Source organism: Eucyclogobius newberryi, unplaced genomic scaffold, assembly GCF_026437365.1.
Source record: "Eucyclogobius newberryi isolate DKJ021-1_F unplaced genomic scaffold, fEucNew1.0.hap1 SCAF_10, whole genome shotgun sequence".
NCBI lineage: Eukaryota > Metazoa > Chordata > Actinopteri > Gobiiformes > Gobiidae > Eucyclogobius > Eucyclogobius newberryi.
This window is the reverse complement of record NW_027315724.1, coordinates 11406373-11432357: the sequence shown is the minus strand read 5'-3', so window position 1 is coordinate 11432357 and position 25985 is coordinate 11406373. Positions and strand designations below refer to the sequence as shown.

General features: G+C 39.2%; 1 protein-coding gene across 2 annotated transcripts; it reads right to left on the bottom strand.

Annotated features, from left to right (window-relative positions):
* Positions 1-1012: 1012 nt before the first annotated feature.
* On the bottom strand, positions 1013-24578 carry sgcg (sarcoglycan, gamma). Of its 2 annotated transcripts, none has more exons than XM_072460774.1 (8): positions 24423-24578; positions 18518-18719; positions 15242-15346; positions 13004-13091; positions 10736-10855; positions 5981-6053; positions 3335-3458; positions 1013-1937 (listed from the first exon to the last, which is right to left on the bottom strand). In XM_072460774.1, exons 2-8 carry the CDS (start codon positions 18710-18712, stop codon positions 1770-1772), a joined length of 873 nt encoding a protein of 290 aa, XP_072316875.1. In that variant the 5' UTR covers positions 18713-18719; positions 24423-24578; the 3' UTR covers positions 1013-1769. The 2 variants fall into 2 exon arrangements, with proteins under 2 accessions (XP_072316875.1, XP_072316883.1); XM_072460782.1 differs by having other exon boundaries at positions 18518-18737; positions 24423-24530.
* Positions 24579-25985: the final 1407 nt, after the last annotated feature.

The following is a 25985-nucleotide window of genomic DNA, read 5'->3' as shown; positions in this document are numbered from 1 at the left end:
AAGTCTAAAAGACCCGCATTATAAAGATCAACATCTATTGTGGGCTTTTGTATTCACTTTTAACCAAGTGCCATTTGCGTCCTGGCGGTGGTGTGTTTGCGTTATGAAGACTCCACAGATGCATTGGACTCAGAGCAGATCAGCTTCAGAGCTTTAAACATACAAAACACAGCGCTGTTACTGGACTGTACCATTATGTAACACTGAGGGGGGAGCACGTAACATGGTGCTGAAAGTTGTTGTTGTTGTTGTTGTTTTATGGCGGTTGGCATCCGAGTGTCGCATTACCGCCAGACTTTATTCCCCAGACTTTGTCGTAGTCCTAAAAGTTGTTCTTCCAGTGCTTTGACCTCCAGAAAAGGACAAAGCCCAAGAGGTCATGAGATGCCTTTGTCATTGTATCCTATAGAAGTTCTTCCTCCCCTCAGACTTTGTCGTAGTCCTTAAAAATTCTTATTCCATTGCTTTGGAAGTACAAAGCCCATGAGGCCATGGGACGTCTTTGTTGTTTTACAAAGCCCATGAGGTCATGGGACGTCTTTGTCGTTTTATCCTTTATAAGTCCTTCTTCCAAGTCTGAGGAATAAAGTCTGGCGGTAATGCAACAATTGGATGCCAACCGCCATAAAACAACAACAACAACAACAACATCACTCTGTCGTTTCTAGGCCCATGAAGTCAAAGCGCGTTAGAACACCCTCTTGCTCCTCATCCTCGGCTCAGTCTCCAACACCCCCCACCTCTATAAACGTTTACCCAGCCCTGTGCTACATAAGTAAGCAACCACAACCGCGTATCTGCCTTTATAGTCTTTAAATTATGAGATTTTTCTCGTTATTTAATGAGAAAAAAGGCATTAATTAATGACTTTTTTCTCGTTAATTAACAAGAAAAATCTCGTTAATTAACGAGAAAAAAGTCATTAATTAATGACTTTATTCTCGTAGTGCCCCGCATTTTTATTTTTTTGGTTGGCCCTTATACTCCGTCGTACAGCACAAGAATACTGATATTTATTTTTCTGTACAACTTTAATAAATAAGCAGCTTTCATCAGATTGTACAAATGAATATAGTTCATAAAACTACACATACGCTGGAATATTGGTGACGCACAGAAGATTCTTCAGACAGAAGATCTATGTGATCCTAGTTGTTTTTAATTAGGGTTATAACTTAACTTCTGGCATTTGACATACTTACATGCTCATACCGGGCTTAAAGCAACTGCCAAAAGCCTTTTATAAAGCTTGTCAGCTTTCTGGTGTTGGTTTTCAAATGTTCAGAATGCTGGAAAACAGACTTGGAGACCATCAAAAGTGTATATATATAATTTTCTTTAGTAAAAACATGACATGCATAACAAGTCTCACACCAAGGGCTTTAAAACTACAAACCAAAATAAATATTATTTACATTTCTATTTTCAAGCCCTTGACTACTATCATTTATTGCACCACAATAATATTGCATAGGATGTAGGCTGTAAACCAGCTCCTCATTGCCCAGCCATGATTCATGTTTTAAAAAAGTAACGACTTTAGTTGCCAATTTCTTTCTAGAAGAATAGTTAAAAATACACAGTTGCCTGTAAAAGAATGCATCTTTTGACATTCCCAGCTAGTCGCAGGGATCGGGTCTTAAAATGCCAGGGGCAATTTTATGTTTTAGTCCATCTGCCTCAAGTAAGCTTCGAGACCTTTGTGCTTGTTTTCTGACTGGAGATGGACCTTCAGAGAGACGGGACATTGATTAGCCGTCCAATTGCATTTAGCAGTCCTGGTTCTCGCCGCATGTGGAGGTCACCCCGGCCTTGGACAGAAAGAGTTTGCCGCTGGGACACACACAAACCTCGAAGAGCCCCTGTGCGTTTCCAGAAACCCCTCCTTTGCTCAGGGGCAGACTGGGCATGCGCACGGTGTCTGCATCCAGGACCAGCTGTGTGCAAACAAAGAGCATTTAGACCAGTGCGACCAGTACCAGCTCAAACACTTAAAGGTGCATTGTGGAACTTCTCACATGCACAGTATGGCATTAAAATTCTCCATCTCCATGGAGACAAGCACATGACGGCAGCAGTTACAGCTCTGTAAAAGTAAGTACCCTTTTCAAGCTATTTAAAAAAGAAAGATCTGTAATAAAAAATAAAAAAATGTAATGCCACACTGTGGAACATTTCAGGAATGGTGGCTGATCTCCCCAACAGGAAAGTGACACAGAGCAACCTTTAAGTTACACACATCCTTATGAATAAAGAAAATGGCAAGGTTAAACTATAATGTAATTAACTCTGACACTATTTATTAACACAGATTTTGTCATATAAAGTAGCGGAAAATCTTTTGGTTTGGGTTCAATAACCACAAAGAGAAACAACATTCAGTAGCTCTAGATGTGGTTGGAAAGATCCAGTTGGAGACTAGAAAACTGTGGTATTCTGAAAACGCAGCAAATAAAATCCCCTCTTTCCATGTTCATTCACATGTGACATTATAATAAGAGAGTGCTTCCACCGTGACGACCATAAAGAAATGATCACTGCATTAAGTATGTAATATCAAATGTCAAACACACTGCCTGCTCATGGTCAGGCTCGGGGCATGTACTTTCTCTTGGCAAGTCAAAGCTCCAAGAAGGGCTCTTATTAAAAATAGAATGGATGGTTATTTTCAGCCAACACAAATATTTGCCTTGCTTGTTGCCATTGTTGATTGCCGATATTTGCCAGAGGACCACAAAGTGAAGAGAAAGTGATGTTAGTTTCACAAAAAAATACCAATTTTACAATACGTGACTTCACCTTTCCCAACAAAAATAGTCCAAGCTAGGAAACAACAGATGAACAAAAACCACAACACAGCAACCAGGGGGGATTAAAAATAAAAATCAAGGGTTTACTCAGAGGCAAGTTCTCAAATACTCTTTGTCGACTTAAAAGCAGGTATAAATATAAAGCAAAAATAATGACAAAAATGTGACTATTATATATTTTCTTTTACATAATTAATTTTCATAATCTATTTATATTATAATTAATTGATAAGGAAGTGGGATGCATAAAACCAAATTATTGAACAATCATGAAAAGAGGTGGGACTATGTATAGTATAAATGTCTGAGGGAAAGACCTAAATCAGATGTTATAGTCGTCACTGGTTTGACTTGATTATGATATTCACATTTGAAATAAAACTTAATGAACAGCTGTCAAAGTACACTTGCTCTTGTAGTGTAGGGGCCCAGGTGTGACTTGGAAATATTTTTTTTGGCAAAGTGCAAATCCCACGGGCAAAATGGAGGAAAAAAGAGGGGAGAGGGAGCGGCGTTTGTCTCACCAGCCCCAGAGTGGACTCCAGGAGCACGTCCATGTTGGAGGCCGCTTCGATGTTCCCGGCCTGGGCTTTTAAGTGGACTCCCTTTGGAGCGTCCATGCTTAGGGAGCGGGTGGGACACTCCAGCCTGAAACAGAATCAGCAGGAAATCATCAAATGTTTAGATAGCTGTACTTTACTTTAGTAACCTTTACAGTAGATACTTTTTACTTTTACTTCACTACATCTGCAGCAGGTATCTGTACATTCTACTCAATTTTTTGGAACAGGACTGAAAAGGAAAAAAAGGAATTTCTGAACAGTTTGAGAGGTTATTTTTCAACACATTGATGGTGAAATTCTGCCTTAAGGATAAGAGTTTGTATCTTGGCCTTGAGTTAAAAAAAAACATACAATAAAAAGAAACACTGAGAAATGTATTGACAAAACAAAATCAGGACAATTCTTTATCAACATTTTCATCTTTAAGAGTTAGTAAGTTAATTTTACTTTTTACCCTAAAAGTTAATTTTTAAACATGTACTTTAACACTTTTACTTCAGTAGATTTTTGTATGTGATACTTTTACTTGAGTAAGTTAAAGTACAGATACAGGAGCAACATATTTAAAGTCACTATGACAGGTTGGTCGACTCATTGAACTAAAATGCAGTTAAAGATAAATATATTATACATTTGGGGAAAAATTCCCAGAATAGCTCATTTCTTTTATAAATTTTACTTTCGATGACATCACACTTTACTAATTGATGACATCACACTAGGAAAAATATATGAGAGCACCTTTATTTTGTTGAATTAAGGGTCAAAAAAGTAGTTTCTTTTGTGTAAATTATGCATAAACTTTGTCCCTGGTGTGATGTCACTTCCTGTAACAGATTTTTTTTACTTTTCACCACAAAAAGCTCCTTGATTGGTGTAAAATTATCATTTATATTACAACCAATATAAATACACCAAATAAATCGGTGTAATCCCTCATTCGTCCAGGCGTGTTCCATAGTAGAAAAAGCTTCAGTTGTAGTCATCTGGACTCAGTTAGAAAAAAATTGGACGTTTCGACTCTCATCCAAGTGACTCTTGGATGAGAGTCGAAACGTCCAATTTTCTAACTGACTACAACTGAAGCTTTTTCTACACCAAATAAAGTCAACATTAGAAAAACACTAATGGTAAAATGCTCATTTGTGGGGGGAAAAAGATTTTCATGGATTAGTTGTGGCTAACTAAAGGTTTAATACTGCAAACACATACATATGCACCCACCGTCCCTGAATTAAATAAAACATTTTGTTTCCTTATGAAGCATGTGTGTCTTAGAAAGGATTTGCATACGTATGTCTAATCCCATGACTGCTTTTAACTCTGCTCTTCTTTTATTATGCCTAGCACTACTCTCCACGCTCATAATTTATGAGAAAACACAAAAATGCTTAAATGTATAATTTTATAATGTAGTTCAATCAATGGGTGAGTTTTATGTAGCTAAAGTCTGCCTTGTTCACTGCACTTCTTTTCCATCTTTGTCTGAACGTATTCATTTTATCTTATTACCTTTATTTTATTTAATAACCGTTATTTATTCAGGTAAAGGCATTGAGATTGAAACATATGTTTCAATGGTGATCTGGGAATTATTTAATAGTTACTAGTTAAGTTTTAAAAATCTAGTTAGGCTTAGAATTGTATCATTTAACTAAAGGCTTTAATGTATTTTCTGCTTTCACAGCCTTTAGAATCATGTTGGCTCTTTTCTTGTTTAATAAATATTGTTTTTAGGTGGACAATTTTAACATTTACAGTAATGTTCATTCATGTACAATGTCCCTGTCTCATACATCAAGAGACAGGGACATACATCGCAATACATTAAAAAAACATATTTCTGAAGATGTGAGACAGGCCTCTGACAATGTTCAAATCCAGGCTCAAAACTATTTAACGTGTGACTGAAAGGATGTTCAAGATCAAGGTCAAGGTAAAACACACCACTAGAGAATCATTACAATACTTTAGTCTGCACTCTTCTCTTTTCAGATGAATTCTGTTGAAGTGTTTCTATTAGGATTTCAAAGCATCTTTCCTGTTCAGTGAAGCATTTTGAATTATGTCGTGTACGAATTGTGCTCTACAAATAAACTTGCATTGCCAATGTTTTTCCTATTGTATTCAGAGCAGCCGCAGGATTGTAGCTTTAAATAAATGGTCCTTACATAAAATGCAGTGCAAGAGTCGAGAGTAGGTGACACCGGGGACATTCACATAATCAGGAAACAAACTGATAAACTTTATGCACAAAGGAAATGTGATCCCTCCAAATATAACTAAGTGCAATGGATTTTAAAATAACATAAATCTTTAACATTCATTCATTTTCAGACAGCCCCAGTCACACAGAGGCATGTGCTCTAATCGCTCTGCCACCATCTTTAACATGTTTTCATCAGTTTGATGCACAATATTACCTATCAAAACCTGCACACAGAACAAAATCTGATTACTCACACCAGATGTAACTGCTTATGCCATTGCACTCACCTGATAATCCCAGAGATCCGATACTGATCAGATTTGATGTAAACAGTGTTAATAATCAAAGTGTGTACATGAATATTGTATCATGCTCCTGTTAGTGAGAGTCCAGCTCACCTGAGGTCCTTGAATGGCTCAGACCTGAGCAGAGGCACCTCCACTGAGTGCTGGAAGAGCGCCCCCTCAGGCCCTAGAGGGAGAGACAGAAATGATCATGGCACGTTTCACTTACACTTGGTTTCACCGTTCAGACAGTTGTGGTGCTGAAAAAGCCCTTTTTGATTCAACAAATTCAACAATGTCCAATTTGAAGTATAATCAATAGGGAGTGTCTGCAGAGCCGCGGCGCGGCCGAAACTGCCATGTTATTTTTATGCCGGCCGCGCGCCGCGGCTCCTGAAACTTCGCCGCTATTTGACCGCGTTTTAGCGCCGTTTTAGACCGCGCCGGGTTAAGGCAGGGCCGGCCCAGCCTATAAGCGAACTAAGCAGCCGCGTAGGGCCCCGAGGCGTTAATAGGGCCCCCAATCTGGCAACCCGTCTTATGCGAAGTGCAAGCGCAGCGTGCGCCACTAGTAGCGCTGCTGGCGCGGCAGCGCACACAGCGGTAACATAACACACAAACTGCATTTATTTGTAATGACAATCTGGCAACCGAGACACCAAACCTGCGCTGATTGGGCGCGAGCAGAACGAGAGCAAAACATAAACACAACAGTACGTGGTCCCTGCGTGGTCCTCATGTCCAGAGGAATATATCCCCCCGATGCCGAAAAACGAAAGAAGAAACTTCTTGACGATGTAAAGAAACTGCAAACTCAGCAACACTCTCCAGGTATTGAACTTCTCTTACAAAGAGACGGTTAATGCTGCTGTTTGAAACAACACGAGTCTGTCACGTTAGTTCGCTCAGGCTGGAGGCGACGAGAGCTCTGCCCCGCGCACAATATGTCTGAATGAAAGATAATAAGATTAACATTTACACCAGCCCGGTAGTGTGAGCTGCAGGTGAAGCCGGGGAGGGGCGTCTATGCCCCGGTCACGAAGAGGCGGAGATCCGGTCCAGACGAGCGCCGTCTCGTCCAGAATCTCTGACGTGAGACTTTGGAGTGAACAGTGTGCGGCCCCTGTCCCGGGCCCCTGTCCCGGGCCCCTGTCCCGGGCCCCTGTCCCGGGCCCCTGTCCCGGGCCCCTGTCCCGGGCCCCTGTCCCGGGCCCCTGTGCAGCCTCAGTTAGAGATGAGCGGGTTTGAGTTTGCGTCCCTCTCTGTCACATCACCATGTGTGAGATCAATCGTGACTCGTGATGTCTGTTTGACTTCTTAAAGTGCAATAAGAGGAACGTAAAGGTTTATGCGTGTAAGGTCCATCAGCCAATCACATCGCAGCATTGTTTCATGCAGGAGTCCAGTGTGTGATGTTCTGATCAGAACAAACATTTATATTGTAATTCACTTTTAATAGAGCAATAAAACATTTCAATTTATTTAAAAAGCATCATTAGACTATTTGTTATAAATTATAATAAACTGATAGTGAAAAATAACCAGACATATTATAATTACGTCTGTTAAAGAATAATACTATATATTTTTATACAAAAGTGGCAAAGTTGCAGAAACGCAGTCGCTTCACAATAGCTAGGTTTGGACCTTCACTTCTCGTTCTGTTCATTCTCTGGGAATAACATGTTTGCACTGTTTTATCAGTGTTAATTGTTAATCAAGCAATGCTTATGCCATTTGTTTAATTTAATATAACTTGTTTTGTCACTTTGGCAAGAAGGAACAGTTGGGAGCTGTAAAAGATAAATTAGTAAGGATAACTATTACTTTTACGTTTTCAGTTAAAATTAATCAATTTGATCATAATTATTTTCATAGCCAATATTGTATTGAGTAATTAAGTACACTAATGTATTAATAACTGGCTTTAGTCATTTTCTCCTGGCACAGTTTCATCACATCATCATTTTATAGCATTACAACCTCAACATTTTACTCTTATTTTAGCCGGCTGGACCACATTAAAATGCAACAGAATACACGAAAAAGGTCTGAAAATCTCTGGGGGAGGGCCCCCAGACCCCCCTGTTCGTTAATTTAAACTGCTAATGTGCTAATGTGGCTGTCGACCCTTAACGCCCACAAATACGCCCAAAAACATATCTGGGATGTGTGTTATTTGTACAGGGAGTAGAGGTGATGTCAGCGGAATACCAAGTTGCATTGTGGGATTTAAGTTAGCAATATTTGAGCTTGTGAGGTGTTGAGAATAAACTAACTGGCAAACGGATGCCCTGGAGTTTTGGTGCGCTTTGTTTGCGTTGAAGAAAGTTCCCATATGTGAATTGTTTACTGACAATGGCAAAAAAACTGATTCTGATGACGTGGTGAGGGGCCCCCAATTTTTTTTTCGCTTAGGGCCCCCTGAAGGCTTGGGCCGGCCCTGGGTTAAGGCTAGGGTTAAGGTTAGGGTTAGGGTTAGGGTTAAGGTTAAGGTTAGGGTTAGGGTTAGCCATGAGGCTATAACGGGCTATAAGGGAAATGCTGCGGTCCCTGAAACTGCACGGCCATTTGACCGCGCCGCGGCTCTCCAGCCACAGCCTAATCAACAATTAACCAAATGTGCTGTACTTGTGTGTCCACATGTCACAGAGCCCTGCAGAGGACATAAGAACAATATATATTAAACACATCACAGGAATGAGTCAGTTACTTACACACTTACCAACATCTCAGATTAGATTATTTTATTGAACTTTACACTTGTAAAATGCAGTTTAGCATCTATTGAGAAGTGCAATGAAGAAAGAACTAGAAAACTGACATATGACAGAGATGTTATGAAACTGATTGACATGCCATGTACATATGGGCCAGGTTGGCACTTAAAAACTGGCCCTTAAAATATTGCCAATGATGCACTGCAGGATCACGATTATGTCCCAAACTGGCCAGCAACAGACAGACAGGCTGAATGTCAGTAACTCGTGCACACGATAATCAACTCATTCTTATTATGTCGTTCCTTTTAGATACTATTTTGTGGCTATATATATATGTCCTCTGCAGGGCTCCGTGACATATTCATTTTATTACACAAAACAAATCCAAGCTGGTACATCAATTCCTTAAGCACTTATTTCCACAAGTATGAAGGATCCATTACATTTGTTGCCAGTTCTAAAGGGAATACTAGTATATAAAACCTTTGCTCGCCTTTTAAAAAAAATGCTTTCACAGTAAGCCTCAGAGTGGTTGTTCCAAGTGCTGCAGGAACAATTCATCATTTGAAGGCATCTGAACAAACGGCTCTGGGGCCACTGCAGATCAGATGACCCTGGGCATAATGAAGCCATCAGCCCCACTGCCTTCCACATTCATCAGCCCGCGGTGTGCGGCCCCCTGCGCCCATCCACGCTCTGACACTGGGGCACACACCACACTCATCCTCACATACACTGTACTTTCTATTATCTGATTGGGGAAGGTGCAGTGCAGACATAGTTTCAGTGAGAGTCATTGTTAGATTTAGAACTACCTGTCTTTGGTCACCTTGGTCCAAACGACTTGTCCGTTCACACTTGTCATGTGATCCTAAATTGAACCCGTTTGAGTCCTGACGTGGTCTTGGTTTGGTCCTGTTCCAGTCCTTGATCTAGTCTATGTTAATCTTAATGTCCAGTAGTAAGTTAAAATGCTTCTACAAATATTTAACAAAGAATATTTCACTTGTTTAAAGAATAAACAAGAACATTAATTTGCCAATGGCGCAAGTACAATTTAATGATTTGGGTTTGATGATGTCATACTTTAAGAGTGCAGTATAATTCAATGGGAGATTCACTGTTTTTGCATCATGAAATCCGCAAATGTTGAACCTTATTATTATTATTATTATGTTTTTGGTTTTGTACTCTTTCTGAAGCTATTCATACAGAGAGAAGACATTGAACTTTGTGCTAGTTTTTGTTTCATGTGGGCAGTCCCAGTTGTAGAGATATGAACCATAAAGCAGGTCAAAACATCTTCCGTCGAGCAAGTAAACAGCAAATTCCCCTGCAGAACCCTGACCTCCAGCTCTGTTTTAGGCATTCTCCACACACTCTTCTCTTCTACACAGTGGTAAAGAAATTGTCTTGAAATAAGACATAATGTATTGAAGTAAATTAATTTAAGTCTATTAAGCAGAGGTGGGAAGAGTAGTCACCAATTGTACTCAAAAGAAACATTACTTCAAAATAATATTGCTAATAATATTAATAATACACAAGGTTTTAGAGACCACTTTTCAGTAGACTCAAAAGAGCAGGAAAAATGTAACTAAGAATAAAAGCAAAGGGGACTCAAAGGTGGTGATAAAAAGGTGAGTGAGGCACTTACTAAAGTAATAGCAATTGTATGGATGTAGTTGATGTAATTTGAAGCACACAACAATGAATAATACACAACATTTGGTGAAAGAAGATGCTCAGATCTTGTCCACATAAAGCTTTTGTCACTGACGCTTACTCACAGTGGAAAGAGGAACCAAATCTTTTACTCAAGTAATAGTGCTGTTACTTAAAAAAAAAAATACTCAAGTAGGAGTCACAATACGCAGTCCTAAACTACTCAGAGATGTACAATTTCTTCAAAGGTTTACACAAATGTAAATGTAACTGAGTATTGCCCCCCTCTACCATCAAGTAAAGAAAACTAATGAAATGAAGAGAAATATCCTGACTCATTCTGACTGTAGATGTAGTTTTTTGTAGCACAATGGCACACATTTGCCCTTGACTCCACATCCTCTCACAACGTGCCGTTTTCTGATCGTTGCCTGAAGCAGGCTTGTGCAGGTGGATTCTGCCGCTTCTGCTGCTGCTGTACCTGTGACTCGGAGCTTGTCTGGTCCGATCACCGTCTGCTGACCATCTGCGCTGAACAGCATGTTGTCACTGGGCGAGGTGATGACAGCGCTCAGAGTGTGTCCCTGCGCCTCCCTCGGACCTGCCAACAAAACAAAAGAGGTCATCACCTGACGAGGTTTGGCTGCATCTTCACAATGCCACTTTCTATTTGATGCACAAAAACAAGCTCATCTTCAAACACTCTGGAAACCGCCAACATGTATTGGACCATCTGAAAGGCAAATAACATGTGCTATTAGACATTTTGAAGGCGCTACTTAATGTGTGTAAAAAAAAAAAAAGTCTGTACAAAATTGTCATTTTGGTGCTCTTCAGTGCAGGGCCAGTCTCAAAAAGGACCAGTCTCAAAAAGGTACTCAAAAAGATCAAAAATAATTTAAAAGCCTTTACATCAGTGAGTTTCAGCCCTTAGGCTTTCATCAAACCTTTTTAAACTTTATATTCATCACATGTGATATTATTCTCATGATTTGGTCTACAGTATTCACTTCTTATTTCATATCTAGAGATTGTAGAGATTGTAACTTGTGGTTCGAGCTGGGAGGGGGGGAAACATCTCCTTTACGGTTGTCATTTTGTTCCTATAAAAAGCAATTAAAATGGCTTTAATATGATTTCATGCACATAAACAATACATATTTTAAATTAGTGCCACAAACACACACTCAAAGAAAGGTCCACTTGACGAGGGCCCATCAGACATTTGTTTTCATGACTGACGTTATGTCACAGTATTATGCCCATGTGCAACGTCAGCTCCAAACCTCATGTTCTCCCTGGCAGAGAGTTGGCTGTAACCTGTGATTAAAAAGACCCAAGCTCATCATTGACCATCATTGAGCACTGGATTCTGTATCAGTCAAACCAGTCATCAAGTGACAGAATTATACAGACCATTTGAAATGCTTGGTCAGGAATGCTGTTGGAATGTAGGCGACTGGAAGCAAAGTAAACATAAAACAATTTCAACAATTTACTGATGCCATACTGTATCTAAATTATATAATATGATATTTGAATAAGAAAATACTTTTAAAAAAGGGGAAAAGTTAATTTGCTTTGCATTTGTTGTAGATGAAAATATATATACTTTTCTTGCCTCAGAATTGTATTTGTTGTGATATTTTAGCAGATGAAAAACTATTGTGGGTTCAACATTTCTGTAAAATGAAGTGAAGTGAAACCTAAAAATCAGGATTTTTAAGTGTTTCTAATAATCCCTGATACAATAGTAAATGTGTTTAAACCAGGCTCTGACACCACTCACTCAGTGTTTTTAATTTGCCAAAAGCACATTCATTTTCTAATATTCTGTAGTTAATCCCAGTTTCTCCAATGAAATTGCATCATGTCCCACTTCACCTTTGCCTATATTCTGGAATTCAGAATGTATTCACTTACAAACGTTACGTGTAATAAAGCGCAGCAAGTATTTGTTCCTGATCTTGTTTGATCTGATCCATGTTTGTGTCATAATATCTACAAAATAAAGCATACGTTCACAGTAGTAGCATCGTATATTCTGCAAATCAGTCTTTTCCCTTCGTACCGAAATAGAACGGGCGTTGTTTACGTGAAACCCTCGCTAAAAGGTTGCACACAAATGATGAACCTGGCGTGGGACGAGGCAGACACGGGACCGTCTGATGTGGTTTGGTCATCCTGTACATCTCAGTGTGAAGCAGGAGATGAGAGCCACCACAGAAGCTGCAGCTGGAGCCGGCGTGCAGTCCTGCCTAACAAGCATTCACATTTCATCCACGGGAGGCTTGCATTTTACGGCTTAATGATCAAGGACACATAACGGCACGGTGGAACGCGGCAATTAGCTAGGTCATTTGTTGGCCTTTTAGTTTTGAGAAAGTGCCTCCATTGGTGGGCCATAAAAGACACACAAATATAATACTGCGGGGTAGTATAGAACACTGCAGTGGTAACAGAGTGCAGAGGAATGCGATGTTTAATGGATTTTAGATGGAAATGGCACAGATTATAAATGGTTGGATGACTTTTAGCACTGGAGATCTGGGTAGAGCAGAGGCTTCAGGACAAGTGCATGAGCGATTTTATTGTTGCTCACATTCATCACACTGTGCAGTTACATGAGAAACAGATTTTGACTACGCTCAGGGCTTCATACAGTAATTTTGTGTGAAATCTCTCTTAGCGTGGCTTAATGTGTGTAGTTATATACTGAGATGAGCCTGTGTGGAGCAGGGGTTCTTACCCACAGACGTCCTTCCCGTCACATCACCATTTTCATCGCGAGCATTCAGGGAGACTCCTTCTGTTGAATGTGCTACCAGAGCAGCATCCTGAAAAACAACACAAAGTGCTCTTAACATGACCCAGGAGAAAGGATTTCTAAAAAGGCTGTGCTGTTTAATATACACACTTTAATGGCTTTAATGGAGTACCAAACCTAAACCCAATGCTGAACACAACACGGGCTGTAACAATCGACTAATCATATTCAATATAGACAATTACTTTGATATTTGTGATCGTTATCTGGACAATATAGACTCTAAAACATATTTTTTTTTATTTTAATTTGTCTGTCTGGTTGTTTCTTTCTATGGACCATGAGTCCGAAATAAATATATCCATCCATCTATTTGAAAGATAAGATAAGATAAAATAAGATAATCCTTTAATGTCCACACAAGGGGAAATTCCGTTGTTACACTGCAGTAGAAACAGGAGGAAAGGACAGATTATAGGAAGTTTCAAAAACACACTCTTAATAGAACTCTTTAGAAGATTAAATGTAAAAAAAATAACATTTCTGAGTTTCATCAAAAAAACATTTAATCCATAGAAATATATCAACTATATTTGGTTAATAATGTATTGAAAAAGTGTCAATATACAGTAGAAGTAATATAATGTACTTGCAGTTGCAGCCCTAAACACGAGCTGTGCAAAGATGATTCTGAATGCTGCAGTGACTAGTTCTACTATTCCATCATTATTTTATCTAATAAAGACCTGGTGGTTGGATTTCTAAAAACTGCAAACAAATGGTCTCAAATATGCTTTGAACCTTGAACTGTTAAGGTAATGAGGATATTGCACTTAGAATGGATAATTATCATAATTGTACTTACTGCTTCTGTCAAAGCAGAGCTGTCATTACACTGACTGAACAGAACAGTCATTACAATAAACAGGCTTGGAGATTGTATCACTGCATAAAAAGATGAATACATTTTGTTCGTATTAGAGTCATAAAGTAAGGAATGCTATGAGCAGAAAGGCCATAACATGTAAACAAGAGCAGAAAGTGTTCCCATCTGCTGCTAGCAGGCGGCCCATAAACTACTTTAACCACAATATCCCTGAGGTTAATGGGAGCTCACTGCAGCACCACGTGCTCTGTGTGGGACTGCCAAATCCACTTTTCAATGACACACTTTCCCAAAGTTAAGTGGCTGTGGAGGCAAGAGAAAGTTTGAGAGATTCCACAAATACAGTACTTTGCCATGTGATTCCTCATACTCAAGGGCTAGAGCAGGAGTCAGCAGTGCACTACAAGGTGGGCTTGTGCCAGAGGTGTGTGCAGTATTGACATAGAGAGGATATTTGAAAAAAGGCATTAAACTGTGCCTGAGATGTCTTGATATTCAAGTATCGCACAAAACATGATTGGACCCTAAAATTTACCATGAAAGGGCAGGAATATCACTTAAAACACTTCAGGAAATTACACTAAAGGTTTCGGTCTCTATTTGAGGTTGTTTTAATTTTATACAATATACTCGATGTCCTAATTTTATTCCAAAACAAATATCGCGATATTAATTTTCGATATGTCTTCCACTTACTCTAGTAACTAGAGTGTGTCCGAGCTGATTTCTAATCCTAAAAGGTTTGTCGGAATCTCATTGTTTAATTTTGTAATTTTAATTAACTCTAGTTACTCTGGTTGTGCCATGAAAATCTATACATTATCCACTGATCCTTAAGTCCTCGTCCTTCAAGGCATCCACAAAGAAATCTCGTTTCACACTGGACTGTGTTCCTGACTCACTAACACATTAGTTTACAGCAGGGGTGGGAAATTATTTTCCTCCGAGGGCCATATTCGAATCCAGGCAAGTAGCAGAGGGCCGGCCCGCGCTCATTGGTGTGAAAAAATAAATAAATAATGAAATATCAAATGAAATATCCCTTTTCTGTCAAATATAGGCTATTGAATCTATTAATTTAATTAATTTCACCTCATATTTATTAAGGATACAAGTGCAGACAGATGCCTAAGGGCAAAAAAAAAAAAAATATATATATATATATATATATTACTTGGCATGTTTGGCGGGCCGGATTATAAAGACAAATGGGCCACATGTGGCCCGCGAGCCGCAGTTTGCCCACCCCTGGTTTGCTACCTGTTGCTCAAACTTAATTTCTGTAGTTGTCATGTAACACATTATTACCCCCCCTGCTTAGCACTAGTAATTACCTCTCTGGAGTGGATTTCATTGGCGTAGACTGGGAACAGAAATTCTGACTCGCCTTCTTCAAGCTTGACGCCCTCGGAGTTGACTTGGAGAAGGCCCATTCCATCCTGTGGAGAGAGAATAACAGCACATAAGTGATATTCTACAGCAAACTCCACAAAGAACTTGAACACACGGGGTGCTGTGCTACTTTGCATCGCCATTGCCAGCTTTTCGCAGCAGAATGGCAGCGTGTGTGAGCATTTGCAGTGACTCTGGGACGTAAATCCACTGTGGCCATCTGGGCCTCAGACAGAAAGCTGACAAGACTTGATGAAACAACAACCAAACATAAAGCGCCATGTTTGGACAGGCAGTAAGCCGCTCACCCACAAGATCGCTCCATAAACACTAAACAATGAGCAGTATTGGCTTGAATCTGTGGAGCATCGATGATGTAGTGATAATATGGATTAATGCCACAGAATATAATCATTCTATGGGTGTGAGACTGTTAGTGATGGGCTAAGTAGTGCCATAGTTCCACCATCATGGCGATACACTGACCAGTCAATGCATCTCAGCTGGTCAGTTTACACTGCACATTTTAGACAACTAAGTGTAATGCATACACTTATACAGCACTTTAAGACACTCAAGACGCTTCACATTGCATTATTCATTCCCTCTGCATGTGATCGTTATAAGGTACTATTTTAGCCACAGCTGCCCTAGGGCAGGCTGACTGAGGTGAGGTTGTTTGATCGGTTTTCACACTAGGGCATGGTTTTTAAAAGACTGTAAAAGATGTGAACTGACTTGATGCAAATATGTCCTTTTTATTGTGGCCTTTTGCCTTCTTTGTTTTATTGTATTGTTGCCCTTTGTCTCCCTGTCTGTAAGAAATGTTAATATTTCTAATGATGTGACCATCTGCTCGACTTGAACGTGGATCCCTTTGTTTGCACCAGATTAGTGTAGGGCCAGAGAGACGAGTGCAAAACGGTTCTGCACGAGAGTGACCGAGGAGAGATTCATTCAGATTGTACACTTAATCACACAATTCCCTCTTGAGAAAAGACAACTCGGTTCTATTATTTTTACTATATTTCTAACCGTTAACACCACACCACAATGACTTCTAGCGCCCCACTAGGTTTAGTCGTTTAAATCTAGATTTTAAAAATCTGACTTATCTAAGTAATTATTAAGTAATCATAAGTAAAATTCACTTACTGCAGTGGCAGATAATTGAACTTATTTTGGGTGCCTAATGTATTTTACTAGTTAAAAAAAAAAAAAAAAAAAAAAAAAAAAAGAAAAAAGACTAAATCAAAAAGAAAATAAGCTCAGTGAAGCATTTGTCCCCTATGTCCCGTGTCAGACACATCTGTCCCAGTGTCTGGTCAATTTGCCCATTTTCAAGTTTAAAGTTAAAGTCCAAATTTTTCCATTTTGTAGAAGTTGGTCCAGTCCTTGACATGTGGATCTGTCCTTGTCATCTATTTCCATATTGCTTTTTTCTTGCAGCCAAGAGTACAATCCACAGGTATCCATCTATTCATCCCATTGTTGGTGTTTTACGTCCCAGATACAAACATTTAAAGTCAGAAGTTGAAAACGGTTTGCAGCGCCTCATTAACCTCAGTCCAATATATATAATGTTTGAAGAGTATAATCATTCCCTTCACATATCCTGCTAACCTTGTAGTTTAGAGCTGTACAAACACATTCTGAAATACACGCGAATCACAGGTCTAGTTCTGTCTTTATATCAATTCTCCTGGAAGCGTTTAAAATGTGAACCTTGAACAGAATCTTATAATCAAAAAACAATCTAATCACAATTGCAATACTCAGAACAATTCACAATTAGTTTTTTGTCAAAATGGTGCAGCCCTAAAAACACACAACACATGATAGCGACGTGCTACTATTTGGCAACCACTGTTTCTCCAGCATTTGAGAAGTTTGTTCAAACCCAATTCAGTTCTCCTTCTGTGTGAAGTATTTGTGACCCCCACGAGCTCACGACAGGCAGTGCAGACAGGGCAGTTCCAATCACAGTGTAGATGTGGGTGTGAGGACTACGCAACGCGACAGGTTTGACGGTCATCCCTCTTGATTTACAGAGCATATTTAGGTCAGGAGTCTTTGCTTTACTTTTGAAAGTCGGAGGAGAAGTGCAGTAAAACACACGGCATCATCTTTGTTTTGAGACATTCGGCAGAAGCATAAAGGTCAAAATTCATAAAGTACTCCAGATATTTCATGCTCCCATTTGTTTGAAGTTGGTTTTCTTTGCTTTGCCTGGTAAGTAGAAGATGATACTACGATCTTTCTGATGAAACATACATTATCTGCTTTCCTCAGCAACCTTTACACCACAACTCATGCTTTAACAGAAGTGTGTTATTTAGAGCTTTTTGACTGGTCTTGTTTACTTTCATACAATCTAAGATGGATATAACTGTTTTTTAACTTTTATTTCCAAGTTTATTCAAATTTCCATGCAGTATTAAGTTTCAAACTGTCCCACAGCACGCAGAAAAGGGAAAATAAAAAGGTTCGCAAACTGAACAGTTGAAAAAAGCGCTGTCTGAACAATACAGCGAATAGAGAGCCCACCAGTTAAAAAAGACTTGTATATAAAAGAAAGGAAATTAAAAACATAAAATTTCCCCTTCAAGCCGAGTACAGTGTGTAACAGTTTGAGACATAATCAGAAATGCAACTTTACTGGAATACAATTTAAAAAACAATGGACAAATTATACTTTTATTTTGGATATGCTTTAACCCTTCTTGGCAACCCACTTATTTTCAAATTTTATTATTTATCTTGTGTTCTTTGGTCCTGTTTTTGTTGCATGTTCTAAAAAAAGAAAAAGAAAAAAAGGAATAAAAGCATGTTGCTGGCCTGGTTCATTTCATTTGGATTACCGTTCATAATATGTATATTTTTACCAGTTTAGTTTGGCAATATCCATATTGTATACCAATACATTGTAAACATATTAACGGGAACAAGCAGTGAAGATGAATGAATGAATTTACATGAACAACAAGAAATAGATTTCCATGTCATGCGAGCACAGGAGGCCCAAATCTCCAAACAGAGGAAACATTGGTTTCTGCCCACAAAAAATTGACTTTAATGTTATAAAGTAAAGCCTTTTCAAAAACAAAAGACACCACTCTTTCCCTCGGCTTGCTTTAAACTGTACTGTGTTGTCATGATGCTGTCGTCTTCTAAAATGACTCAAAAGTGCATTCGTGTGTGAAGTGAGAGCGTTGTACCGGGTTGAACCACATGACTCTGAGGACCCAGATGGTGAGGGCGAAGTTGACCACCAAGATGACGATGAGCAGCAGCACAAACAGGTACAGGCAGCGCTTCCTCCAGCCGTAGATGCCGATCTTATAGATGTGGTCCGGCCCCGCCCTGGGGGGACCGATGCCCGGGGCGGAGGTGACGTACTGCTCCTGCACCATCTGCTGCCTGGAACAACACAACACACTCTTTACGCTTTTAAGTCTAAATTAATCAAGATCTAATAGTTTGTAGATTGCTAGTATTGGTCAGGCGTTTTTCACTTCATTGTTCTAAAGCCAGATCTGGGGCAGTAAAAGCATGTGGTTTGAGAAGAGTTCAGACTTTGCAACAATAAATTGGAGGATTTTCCTGTGTTAAATGGGACTGGAGTGGAAAGCGTTCATTTGTCATTTTCCATTTTCCAGATCAAAATCAAAAGGAAAAGTTTTGATATCTTAAAAGGAACAGGACTTTTACTAACAAAGAAGGAGCAATTACATCCAGGAAATTAGACACAGTAAATATTTGATTGAAATGTTTATAAAAGCATATAAAACAGAACTCCCGACAATATAAATGTACAACTGATCTTAACAATTCTACTGTGTAAAGCAAAAATAAAAATGAAAAAGAAGGAAATTGTGTTATAACAGATGAAGGAGATGAAGCACATCCCAATAGAGAAGCACAAAATCACATGTTTGGAAAGAATTTTGTTGGAAAAATGCTTCTATAACAGTATGACAAAGTGCACAGTATTCACTGGGAAACACAAGGCTGTCAAGTGGCTCTTCACCATCATGTGTTTTGGAACTGGCCTATTATTCATCAATATTGGCATAAGATTAATGTGACGCTGTAACTATGTAAAACTCCAGCAATGGAAACAACAGATGGATACTTGTGAAATGTACTTTGGCTGCAGCAAAAAAAAATGAATAACATTAGATTTTTCCTAACAAGCATTAAAACGAATTGGTCATTTTCCAATATTTCCCGCTTTGACTGATGCAAAGTTAGATCAAGCCTGTAAACTTGACTTCGGCATGCTTCTTTTTCTTTCAATCTTTTTTCTATCAACAGTGTTTTTTTGGCTCTCTGTCATGATGGAAAAAGTGACTTTATTCCAGTAGTTTTAGAGCGAAAACAGCTCACTTATTAAAGAAGAAGCAATCCTTTCTGGCCATCGATGAAGAATGACCGTCAGCATATTTCAGACCACAGCGCGTTACACAAGCAGCGATCATTTCTGGGTGTACAAAAGGGCATGCTGGGCCCTTACTGCTCCATGTAGGTTTTTTTTTATTGAGCATCCCAGTCAGCACATTTGGCCCATCTGACAGCAGGATACCAGGGAACTGCTAGACCACCTCAATAAGCTGGGGAAACTTGGGTAGTCTTGTGAAGATTTGTATTGAAGTAAAAGCACAGTTACAAGGCTAAAATGTACACTTACAAATAGTGTTAGCTTTGTTGTTGTTAAGGAGACATAATACGTTTTTTTCCCAGTCCTCTGTTATAAACTATAATATACACAGATTATTCTTCCACAATTTGTTCATTGTAAAGTGTAATATTAGTAATAAAAACAGATCCAGTGACTTCCTGTTTAAAACTCCAGAACTGATAAGCTCTTCATAGTGACATTTCACTGTAACAAGCAGCAGTCATTTACATATGTGACATTTTAGAACCTGTGTCATTTGGAGTCTTATTTTTTTCACATAATTGCAACTAAGTACACGAATGTAGGCGGGGATAGGGGGTAGGTGAAAACAAGAATTTTCTGAGCACAGGAGCCTCAGTTGCAGGACAATACAGGATTACATGCAGGAATCAATCCAAACCAACTTTGAGTAAACTAATGATTGTAATAAGGTCATAAAGGCGTTGGGACAATTGGAACCAAGGCAATCAAAACAAAGTTTAATCAAGGGATTGAGATTCAAACATTTCAAACGATCAATGATCAGTTTGGGTCTTTTTAATGCAGAGATCCACAGCCAATCCTCTTTCAGTAAAAGCATGTGGTTTGGAGCAGAGTTCAGACTTTGGAGGAAGACATTTGATGAGTTTTTTTTTGTATTAAAAGGGAACAGATTCAAAGCCTTTATAGTTTAATTTAAGGAATATTGTAAACAATATTATTTTCTAAAAAGACAAAAGGAAATAAAACAAAAATATCAGCATTGCTCAATATAAGGAAAATCTATTTGATATTTTTTTGTCATATCGCCCAGCCCTAATTTGAACTTATACGTTTGCAAGTCCTGATAACAAAATTCAGACGATATTATGTCAATTCAACAAAGATGTGTTAAAACATGTCTTTAAAACTAGTTGGTTGAGGTTTATGTTTCATCATGTAATCACAAACATTCAGAAAAATCACCATATATCCTATTTTTCTTGAATTTTTTCCACTATAAACAATCTTGATATTCAAATGTTGCAAATCTTCAAAACAACATTCACATTATTATATACATATATCTGCCACTTCTACTTATACAATGTTATAATTTAAAAGATTGCAAAGCACATTTACATGGCTAAAAAAAAAAAAGTACTGAATAAATTCTTCACAGTAATTTCTATTGATTTGTTCAGCAGGGTGTTTTCGATTGCTTCGTTGGTTCTTAACCTCAGGGCATGAAACATTTGCAGAGGAAGCAGCCTGGGGAAAATGTTGTCAGTTGTTTCTAATAAACTCAATAAAAACTGCAAAGGGGGAAGAATAACACAGCTTTCCTCAAGGCAAATGTCTGATGTAAAGTGGCAAATGTCTGATGTAAAGTGGCATCAGAATGAGCTGACAGAGGCGGGATTCTCTGCTAATTTACATAGTGGACAGATGTTGTGTTTTAATGCTACGTTACGGGCATTTTCTATCATCTAAAAAAATACACTTTTCAGACAGCTGCAGATGTTCAATCGCGTATTTACTGAAAGCCTGGATGATGAATTAAGATTGCTTTATGCGTTTAATACAAATTCCAGTGCTGTTTAGAAGAATCCATCGTGGCCTTTCCCTGAAGTGTAACAATCATTTACTATTTGATAGCAAACTCTAATATTGCCAAAGTGTCCAAAACATTCAAGCTGGATCTAGAGGTCGGCAAAATGTCAAATTAAAATTATAATATTGCGACTGTTGTTTTGAAGGTATGCAAAAACTAGTTTAATGTGACTTTTCTTCCCTTTTTGGGTAATTTTATAAGTCCATTAACATTTGTCAGATACTTAAACTTAAGAAATGTTTAAACACATTTGGAATGACAAGCAAGACTAAAGCAAGACTAAAGCAGGACTCAAGCGGTTCTAAAGCATGACTAAAGCAGGTCCAAAACAGGACTAGAGCAGGTTCAAAACAGGACTAAAGCAGGTCTAAAACAGGACTAAAGCAGGACTAAAGCATAACTAAAGCAGGTCTAAAACAGGACTAAAGCAGGACTTAAGCAGGACTAAAGCAGGTCTAAAGCAGGCCTAAAGCAGGTCTAAAACAGGACTAAAGCAGGTCTAAAGCAGGTCTAAAGCAGGTCTAAAGCAGGCCTAAAGCAGGCCTAAAGCAGGTTTAAATCTGGACTAAAGCAGGTCCAAAACAGGACTAGAGCAGGTTCAAAACAGGACTAAAGCAGGACTAAAGCATAACTAAAGCAGGTCTAAAACAGGACTAAAGCAGGACTTAAGCAGGACTAAAGCAGGTCTAAAGCAGGCCTAAAGCAGGTCTAAAACAGGACTAAAGCAGGTCTAAAGCAGGTCTAAAGCAGGTCTAAAGCAGGCCTAAAGCAGGTTTAAATCTGGACTAAAGCAGGTCCAAAAGAGGATTAAAGCAGGTCTAAAACAGGTCTAAAGCAGAACTAAAGCAGGCCTAAAGCAGGTCTAAAACAGGACTAAAACAGGTCTAAAGCAGAACTAAAGCAGGTCTAAAGCAGGTCTAAAGCAGGTCTAAAGCAGGTCTAAAGCAGGTCTAAAACAGGACTAAAGCAGGTCTAAAGCAGGTCTAAAGCAGGTCTAAAACAGGTCTAAAGCAGAAACTAAAGCAGGTCTAAAGCAGGTCTAAAACAGGACTAAAGCAGGTCTAAAGCAAGACTAAAGTAGCTCTAAAGCAGGACTAAAGCAGGTCTAAAGCAGGACTAAAGCAGGACTAAAGCAGGTCTAAAACAGGACTAAAGCAGGTCTAAAGCAAGACTAAAGTAGCTCTAAAGCAGGTCTAAAGCAGGACTAAAGCAGGTCTAAAGCAGGTCTAAAGCAGGACTAAAGCAGGTCTAAAGCAGGTCTAAAGCAGGACTAAAGCAGAACTAAAACAGGTCTAAAGCAGGACTAAAGCAGGTCTAAAGCAGGTCTAAAGCAGGACTAAAGCAGGTCTAAAGCAGGTCTAAAGCAGGACTAAAGCAGAACTAAAACAGGTCTAAAGCAGGACTAAAGCAGGTCTAAAGCAGGTCTAAAGCAGGACAAAAAACAGGGCTAAAACAGGACTAAAAAGGACTTGTATCATACACATAATATATTGTATGAATGTTACTCATACAAAGTATCAGGACATATTTGAGTTAAAATCACCCTCCAATAGCTGGACCATGTACTTTGGATAAATACAGCGACCAGAAAAGGAAAATAGACCCACAGATAGATTATTCTTTCATTCGCTCGAGGTGGTTTTGAAACATCTTTAAAAAGTAGTTTTAAGTCTTCAGAAATATATAAAAAAAAATAAAAAAAACTACTGTGTTTTATTTGGATTTCTTCACACATTCTTTCCAAACGTTTGGTGGTGGCTGAAGAAAAGTTTTTCCTTTTTCCCATAAAGCCAATACAAATGAAAATCTTGCGTCGCTTAAGCTTTAATACAACTACAGCTTATACTTAGGCAGTGAAGTCAAAGCTGTTCATTCGACTACAAATAGGATGAAAGTGAGTGTTAAATTAGCTGATAATTCTATTCCCCCCATGTCTTTTGCATTAACATGTTATCAGTCTGCGCTTGTGGCCAATCGACAGCATGGATGAATGCACACTAGATTGTAATGCTAACGGCTTTGCTTTGGGATAAAACCATGACTTTAAACGAACACATTAGGAGCAGGAGGAGCTGCTGCGGCTGCTTTGAGCCAGGGTGGATCTTTTGAGCTCCTGTTGCAGCGCGGGCCGCCCTTGAGCCACAGTCTGACTCTTCCATAGCAACCCAAATAAACAGCTGCTGAGCAAGTGCCAGGAATGTTCAACTCGCTGTCTGGGGATAGTGCAAACTGCAATTTCACCAAAGCACTATATGGAAATTCTCATTCATAGCAAAACAATAAATACAAATTAAACTTAATTTGTAAGTTGTCCAGAGGAAATTTGGGAGGACAGAGCTGCACGGGATTAGATCTCACCATGAAATCCAAATGTAATTGAGTTTTGAGCCATAAGGTCATTTAATCCAGATGAGAATGTTTGATTAAGAGTTAGACACAGGGATGACTTAACTGTCTGTGATTGTCTGGTCAGAAGTGTCCGCCTTGCTGTCTCCACTCTGTTCTGATGCCTTCCTGACTATAAATAGGACTTGGTAATCTACTAAATTTAAGAAGGACCACAGGGGGACATGAACAAATGGACCTGAGCAAAGACTAAAAATGTCAACAACAATAAAAAGGTCCTCTTGGCTTGCTCTACTATTGAGAAAAGTGCTGCTGTAGCTAAAAACTTTCAGAATCCTTGTCCATAAATGGTAAAAGAATGAAGAATCCAACCAGCATTTCAAATTCCATCTTAAAACAGTTCCAATATGACATGCTTTGGTGAAATACAAAGTTTAGGTTGATTTAGAAAGCAAAGTAAAGTGCCCAGTTGTGAAAAGCAAGGTTTATAGTTGAGAGAATTGATGAGGAAAACGTTACTCACCGTTGTTTGCCCCGGGACTACGCCACAGTAAAAGTAAAAGTAGAACCAGCGCGCTTGCTTGAACGCCAGCTCCGTCCTCACGCCTTTGACTGTCAGCCACTCAACAGCTGCGTGCCATAAATCCAAATCCAACCAGCGCGTCCTCCTGCTCACCACCAGACGGCGCTCTCCCGCTCCTCCTCCAGAGTCTTGTCCTGGAACACACGCAGCCGGAGCAGGAGCCGGAGCAGGAACAGGAGCAGGAGCAGGCTGATGAACAGATGAAGCACTGCGAAAACGAAACATGAGCGAAGAACTAAAAACAGTCTTGATGATTGTAGACGAGTGATGCGTAAAACCGGCGCGTCACGGTGTTCGACCCGAGGCGATTGCGCGTCCCGGTCCGGTTTAATTGATTTCCAATTAATTGAATTCTTCGCTCAGTAATGGTTTCTCAGCGCGGAGTTATGCTGCCTGTTTAGATTGTACATCGTACCTGCGCCGCTTCCTCACAAGCCACACTCACACTCCCTCCCAGCCTGACATAAACTGCCCAAGCCCTTAATTAAATCATATTCATACATTTCACTACAGGCAACAATCTGTTCCCTCTTTTACTTAAGGAATACCAAGTGAAATACAATATTAAAATTATACAGTGCATCACTTTTCCACATGTTGATATGTTACATTCAAAAATGTATTAAATTATTTGCCTCAAAATTCTACTTGATACAGTCCTGTCTTGGAGGTCTACACAGCAGCTGCGGGGGGGGGGTCTCCTACTTTTTGGGGCATTTTTAGAGCTGGAGATCATGGCTTTTAGTCTTACCATAGAACAGGAAGAACTGGTGAAGGCTAAAGTGGTGCCCGTGGTCATCAGAGAACTCAGGGCAGTGACCCCCAAACTGGAGGAGGAGCTACAGCAGATTCCTGGAAAAACATCAGACATCTCAGTCCAGAAAAGTGCAGTGAAACTATGTTTTTATTTCTGTTCCTAAATGGCCTGATCATAAGCCTTAGAGGAAAGTTTTAAGCCTTGTCTAAAATGAAGAGACTGTGTTGGCCCCTTTAACATGGACAGGAGCTGATCCATAACACAGAAGCTTGGTAGCTAAAAACTCTACCTCCTACTGTGCTTTTAGAGACTCTTAGGGCCACCAGAAGGCCAGTATTTAGAGAGCGAAGTGCTCTGTTTGGATGATTTGATAATCCAACGTGACTGCAAAGTGTATTATGCATAGGGAAAGCCTATGGAACGCCATAACCAAGTGTCTGGCATAGACAAGACTAAACCTCAGACCCACAACTAGTAAATTGCTACTCTATTCAACATGTGCACCTAGTGTTGAGTCTATTTTGTAATATAATCCTCTATTTCTTTTAAGATATTGCACAGCTGTGCAGACTCCTATGAAGGTTTAGGCACTGCTTGTTTCCATGGAGATGCAGAAAAGTTACACAGTGCACCTTTAAAATCATAATGAATGTTTATTTAAGTTTGGAGAACAATATAAATGAATTTCATTGATCACAATCTAAAGTCTTCTCCTTGTGCTCTGATGTCCTGTCCTCTTTTCCATT